Source organism: Oncorhynchus keta, unplaced genomic scaffold, assembly GCF_023373465.1.
Source record: "Oncorhynchus keta strain PuntledgeMale-10-30-2019 unplaced genomic scaffold, Oket_V2 Un_contig_24351_pilon_pilon, whole genome shotgun sequence".
Classification (NCBI taxonomy): Eukaryota; Metazoa; Chordata; class Actinopteri; order Salmoniformes; family Salmonidae; genus Oncorhynchus; species Oncorhynchus keta.
In genome coordinates this window covers 107,501-115,032 of record NW_026283854.1, presented here as the reverse complement: position 1 = coordinate 115,032, position 7,532 = coordinate 107,501, and the positions used below count along the sequence as shown (strand labels likewise).

Genomic DNA, 7,532 nt, shown 5'->3' with positions numbered 1-7,532 from the left:
GAAAGCATGTGCAACTTCTTGATGGTTGTACAAGGTTAATGTTGTCATCCAGTTCTTTCCTCCAACTGAGGTTTGATGAGGCGCTACACTGCCATCTGGTGGCAAGATGTATGTTAACCAGCCCATCAGATGCACCTTCAAGATTGTGGTATGGAGTTCAGGCTAATGTCAATTCTAGAATAGTTCAGATTAAAGCAGGGGAATAAGAAAGTGTTTCTTACGTTTATGATCATATATCATTTGACAATCAAATTGCAGGCAAAATACAAAAGTAAACACCCCAAACAACAAGAATCTCAGTGCAACTCCATGTTAATGTCCTAATACTTTCCCCCCCAAATTATGACAGAACATTAAAAAGTGGAGAGAAAAACAATCAATCTCAAGTAAATGAAAGGCCTCCTGTATACTACTTCATTTAAAATAAAGACATTCATTTTTGTCAACACAACCTGTAGCGATATAAAACCCAAACTACCTTGATCTGACAACCTGTAAAAACTAGCAATGGGCACAGTTATTAAAACAGACATTAGTATTCGTAAACACAGGCCTACTTCAACAATGACAAGGCTTCATCTTAACGGAATAAAATGATCTATGGGACATTTCTACACTCATGACATTTGGAATTCTTCATTTAATAAAACGTCACAAATGTGAATATAGTTTAAAAAATACATACGGTATTAGCCTACACAGGTTTCACTTAGCTTGCTGTTGTTGACACTACAGTCAGAGGCTCCATGTGTAGCAACGTGAAGTGGGAGATCTCGAAGCAATAAAAGAAAAGTTGAATTAAAATGACAGAATTAAGTAAAGTAAATGAGGAGTAGCCTACAATGAGCAACCTTCAGTATAGGCTGTTTACTCTGAACAGGGCTGTTGTAGATCAGGACAGTAAATACATGCACTGCCATATTGGATGATAGATAACCTATGGCATTTACAAGTGTCTAACTAGCGCGAGTCAGTGGCTACTTTTTCTCTCCCTCCTTTGTCGCACACCCCTGGTCCCTGTCCCCACAGTATCTCCTGAGTCCTGCAGGCTGCGCAGCAAACAAGTGTCCATGATTAAAACTATCTGGATATCCGATAAAATGTCATGATATTATTTCTAATGCCTATCCCTAATTTAGAACACATTCTAGAGTTTAGAATGGATCTCTGTGACTTTAGAACACATTCTAGAGTTTAGAATGTATTTCTGTGACTTTAGAACACATTCTAGATTTTAGAATGTATTTTTGTGACTTTAGAACACATTCTAGAGTTTAGAATGTATTTCTGTGGATGCGGTCCTGTTCCATCTGAGACTTGGCCTTCTTCTTGAGCAGCAGGATGTGTTCAGAAAACTCCCTCACAGCCCCCAGGCCTGCAGCACTGTGGCAGGAGTATTTAGCAGCGTTGATCGCCACCACTGGGGCGTCCCGGGGTACTGCACTCAGCCCAGCCAGGTTCAGACAGTCAACATCTGGTGCATCATTACCTGTAGGAGGGAGAGATGGAGGGATGAAATGTTTCTATTAAAGTGTCCATAAGGTGGTTCTTGAAGTATTCTTAGGATGATTAATTAGTATGTTGCAAAAACATAACAAAAACATGCAAAAATATGACATGATTTAAGATAATCATATTTATTTAGATATAGTTTCTGATTTTGGGCTTAGGGATATCATAGAATTTGAATTACAGAAATCAACTAAATTGGATTCAATTGAAATTGAATCCCAAATTCTCCAGGATTTGACTGCTGGCACCTCCCTTCTCACCTTGGCTGTAAATATTCAGTGACTGGCAGTGGCATGCAAATGAAGTTTTCTGCAGTGGTAGTCTAGCATATGTAACAATATAACTTTAGACCGTCCCCTCGCCCATACCCGGGTTGTAGCCTAGCATACACGCAGAGGGGAAATACAAATGATCAATTAACCAAAACTGGACTCTGAATAAAATATACAAAATAGTTGCCCCGTCTCCCCTTACTAATAGATACTCTATTTAATCAGACAGTTTCCCCCTGTCTCTCCTTACTAATAGATACTCTATTTAATCAGACAGTTCCCCCTGTCTCTCCTTACTAATAGATACTCTATTTAATCAGACAGTTTCCCCCTGTCTCTCCTTACTAATAGATACTCTATTTAATCAGACAGTTTCCCCCTGTCTCTCCTTACTATTAGATAAGCTATTTAATCACAGTTATTTATGAGTGAAGAACTTACAATCACTTCCTGGCAAGAGAGAACAGAGGGATGAGAGGAGAGAGATGAAGGGTTGAGAAGATAGAGAGAGAGATAAGGAGGAGTGAAACACAGAATGAGGAGATACTGTTCCATAACAGGATATAGTGTGGTCACCATGACAATCAGGTTCAACTGGTTCAAACTTTACTGTTGACATTTACTGTCTGATAGTTTCATTGATACGTGGTTATCAAACACCCTGCTACGGTCACATTCCTGAGAGATATCTAGCCTGTTCTACCTTTCCATCTCAGAAGGGCTCCAAATAAAGATCTTCATACGTTTGATTGCCATGAACGCACAAGTATTACTCAAATTAGAAGGTTAAGAACCTTGAGATTCCACTAAATTTCAAACTGTGCTATATAACTAACTACTAGTAGTAGTCGTAGTAGCAGTAGTAGTAGCAGTAGTAGTAGCAGTAAATTGTTAATTGAAAATAACAGTGAGTTTACCCATATAGGCGACCTCCTTCCAGTCCAGATCCTTGTCATCCATCATGGCTGTGACCTCACCCTGGATGTCCTTGCCCAGCTGCCTGACCTCGCAGCCTGTCCTCTGGGATAGATTGTCAGCCAGGGCCTTGGTCACAGGGTCCTCACCGGACGAGATCAAGATCACCTGGAAGAAAGACAATAATAGTATAAAACATGAAAACATGGTTGGGCCAATAATAATAATAATAATAATAATAATAATAATAATAATAATAATAATAATAATACATTGGGTTGGGCCAATAATAATAATAATAATAATAAAAACATAAATAATAATAATAATAATAATAATACACGGTTGGGCCAATAATAATAATAATAAATAATAATAATAATAATAATAATACATGGTTGGGCCAATAATAATAATAATAATAATATGGTTGGGCCAATAATAATAATAATAATAATAATGGTTGGGCACGGTTGGGCCAATAATAATAATAATAATAATAATAATAATAATAATAATAATACATGGTTGGGCCAATAATAATAATAAATAATAATAATAATAATAATAATACGGTTGGGCCAATAATAATAATAATAATAATAAAACACATGGTTGGGCCAATAATAATAATACACGGTTGGGCCAATAATAATAATAATAATAATAATACGGTTGGGCCAATAATAATAATAATAATAATAATAATACGGTTGGGCCAATAATAATAATAATAATAAAACACGGTTGGGCCAATAATAATAATAATAATAAAACACGGTTGGGCCAATAATAATAATAATAATACGGTTGGGCCAATAATAATAATAATAATAATAAAACACGGTTGGGCCAATAATAATAATAATAATAATAATACACGGTTGGGCCAATAATAATAATAAAACACGGTTGGGCCAATAATAATAATAATAATAATAATAATAATAATAATAATAATAAAACATGGTTGGGCCAATAATAATAATGATACACGGTTGGGCCAATAATAATAATAATAATAATAAAACACGTTTGGGCCAATAATAATAATAATATTAATACACGGTTGGGCCAATAATAATAATAATAATAATAATAATACACGGTTGGGCCAATAATAATAATAATAATAATAATACACGGTTGGGCCAATAATAATAATAATAATAATAATAATAATAAATAATAATAATTGGGCCAATAATAATAATAATAATAATAATAATAATACACGGTTGGGCCAATAATAATAATAATAATAATAATAATAATAATAATACGGTTGGGCCAATAATAATAATAATAATAATAATAAAACGGTTGGGCCAATAATAATAATAATAATAATAATAATAAATAATAATAATAATACGGTTGGGCCAATAATAATAATAATAATAATAATAAATAATAATAATAATACGGTTGGGCCAATAATAATAATAATACGGTTGGGCCAATAATAATAATAATAATAATACACGGTTGGGCCAATAATAATAATAATAATACGGTTGGGCAATAATAATAATAATAATAATAATACGGTTGGGCCTAATAATAATAATACACGGCCATAATAATAATAATAATACGGTTGGGCACGGTTGGGCCTGGCCATCACAGCACGGTTGGGCCTGGCCATCACAGCACGGTTGGGCCTGGCCATCACAGCACGGTTGGGCCTGGCCATCACAGCACGGTTGGGCCTGGCCATCACAGCACGGTTGGGCCAATAATGTGTAGAAGGATGCCATTTGAGAAGTGTTCTCTTAGAGGGTATGATGAAACTCAAACTAATAAAGTCACATGACGGAGTCAATAGTATCCTGTGTGTGTGTTTAATGGGCGGAGGTTTCAGTGATAAACTGAGGAGCAGCCGGTGTGTAACATCCTGTTCTGGTAAGAGCTTAGCAAAGCAAACCCAACTGGTTCTACCTAACTTCCTGTATCTTTAATACGGCCACAAAGCCAAACGAGGGACACTGGGTAGCCTAGTGGGTTACAGCGTTGGGCCAGTAACCCAACCAGAGATTGCTAGGTGAAAAATCTGTCAATGTGCCCTTTACCAAGTCACTTAACCCTACTTGCTCATGTAAGTCGCTCTTGTTGATTGTCAGCTAAATTACTAAAATGTAAAATGATAGGATTGTTTGTTTATTTTATAGCAGCTTAATGCTGCTTCAAGTTGAACATGTTAAGAGAGGTTAACTGTCACTGCCCAGAAAGAATGGTGTCAGCTATGACAAGACACCTTGAATTAGATTTGTTTTCTTTTGGTTATTAAAACAGCAGAAGGTGGAGTGGATTTACAGGCATTCAGAAAGCATTCAGACCCTTCCCTTCTCCCACATTTTGTTATGTTACAGCCTTTTTCTAAAATTGATTACATTTTAAAAAAATCCTCAATCTACACACAATACCCCATAATGACAAAGCGAAAAGGTTTTTTGAAATATTTGCAAGTTTATTACAAATAAACATAACTTATTTATGTAAGTATTCAGATTTTTACAATGAGACTCAAAATTGAGCTCTTTGAGATGTTTCTACAACTTGAGGTGACCAGGAACCCAATGGCCATGCTGACAGAGATCCAGAGTTCCACTGTGGAGATGGGAGAACCTTCCAGAAGGACAACCATCTCTGCAGCACTCCACCAATCAGGCCTTTAGAGTGGCCAGACGAAAGCAACTCTTCAGTAAAAGACACATGACAGCCCACTTGGGAGTTTGCCAAAAAGCACCTAAAGGACTCTCAGACCATGACAAACAAGACTCTCTGGTCTGATAAAACCAAGATTGAACTCTTTGGCCTGAATGCCAAGCGTCACATTTGAAGGAAACCTGGCACCATCCCTACGGTGAAGCATGGTGGTAGCAGTATCATGCCATGGGGGATGTTTCTCAGCGACAGGAAGACTAGTCTGGATCGAGAGAAAAGTACAGAGATCCTTGATGAAAACCTGCTCCGGAGTGCTCAGGAACTCAGACTGGGGCAAAGGTTCACCTTCCAACAGGACAACAGCCCTAAGCACACAGCCAAGACAGTGCAGGAGTGGCTTCAGGACAAGTTTCTGAATGTCCTTGAGTGGCCCAGCCAGAGCCCAGACTTGAACCCGATCTAACATCTCTGGAGAGACCTGAAAACATCTGTGCAGCAATGCTGCCCTTCCAGCAACGCCCCCCATCCAACCTGACAGAGCTTGAGAGGATCTGCAGAGAAGAACGGGAGAAACTCCCCAAATACAGGCGTGTCAAGCTTGTAGCATCAAACCCAAGAAGACTTGAGGCTGTAATCGCAGCCAAAGATGCTTCAACAAAGCACTGAGTACAGGGTCTGAATACTTATGTACATGTAATATCTGTTTTTCATTTTTTTATACATTTGCTAAAAATTCTAAAAACCTGTTTTTGCTTTGTCATTATGGGGTATTGTGTAGATTGAGCGATTTAATCAATTTTAGAATACGTCTGTAACATAACAAAATGTGGAAAAATACTTTCTGAATGCACTGTGCATGACTAGGCTGCTCAACCAGAATCATACATGACTAGGCTGCTCAACCAGAATCATACATGACTAGGCTGCTCAACCAGAATCATACATGACTAGGCTGCTCAACCAGAATCATACATGACTAGGCTGCTCAACCAGAATCATACATGACTAGGCTGCTCAACCAGAATCATACATGACTAGGCTGCTCAACCAGAATCATACATGACTAGGCTGCTCAACCAGAATCATACATGACTAGGCTGCTCAACCAGAATCATACATGACTAGAATCAACCAGAATCATGACTAGGCTGCTCAACCAGAATCCAGAATCATACATGACTAGGCTGCTCAACCAGAATCATACATGACTAGGCTGCTCAACCAGTATCATACATGACTAGGCTGCTCAACCAGTGAGCGAGGGACTAGGCTGCTCAACCAGAATCATACATGACTAGGCTGCTCAACCAGAATCATACATGACTAGGCTGCTCAACCAGAATCATACATGACTAGGCTGCTCAACCAGAATCATACATGACTAGGCTGCTCAACCAGAATCATACATGACTAGGCTGCTCAACCAGAATCATACATGACTAGGCTGCTCAACCAGAATCATACATGACTAGGCTGCTCAACCAGAATCATACATGACTAGGCTGCTCAACCAGAATCATACATGACTAGGCTGCTAGGCATACATGACTAGGCTGCTCAACCAGAATCATACATGACTAGGCTGCTCAACCAGAATCATACATGACTAGGCTGCTCAACCAGAATCATACATGACTAGGCTGCTCAACCAGAATCATACATGACTAGGCTGCTCAACCAGAATCATACATGACTAGGCTGCTCAACCAGTATCATACATGACTATGACTAGGCTGCTCAACCAGAATCATACATGACTAGGCTGCTCAACCAGAATCATACTATGACTAGGCTGCTCAACCAGAATCATACATGACTAGGCTGCTCAACCAGAATCATACATGACTAGGCTGCTCAACCAGAATCATACATGACTAGGCTGCTCAACCAGAATCATACATGACTAGGCTGCTCAACCAGAATCATACATGACTAGGCTGTATCTCATGACCAGGCTGCTCAACCAGAATCATACATGACTAGGCTGCTCAACCAGAATCATACATGACTAGGCTGCTCAACCAGTGACATGACTAGGCTGCTCAACCAGAATCATACATGACTAGGCTGCTCAACCAGTAGGGCTGCTCAACCAGTGAGCGAGGACTAGGCTGCTCAACCAGTGAGCGAGGACTAGGCTGCTCAACCAGTGAGCGAGGGACTAGG

General features: G+C 38.6%; 1 protein-coding gene across 1 annotated transcript in view; it reads right to left on the bottom strand.

The window, feature by feature from the left end:
* Positions 1 to 208: 208 nt before the first annotated feature.
* LOC118377933 (N-acylneuraminate cytidylyltransferase-like) overlaps positions 209 to 7,532 on the bottom strand; it is a 16,691-nt gene continuing 9,367 nt past the window's right edge. Inside the window, exons 7-8 of the mRNA XM_052505607.1 lie at positions 2,702 to 2,867; positions 209 to 1,489 (exon numbers count right to left, since the gene is read on the bottom strand). Of these exons, the coding sequence (XP_052361567.1) occupies positions 1,275 to 1,489; positions 2,702 to 2,867 (381 nt within the window). The 3' untranslated portion in view covers positions 209 to 1,274. The remainder of the gene's footprint in view (positions 1,490 to 2,701; positions 2,868 to 7,532) is intronic.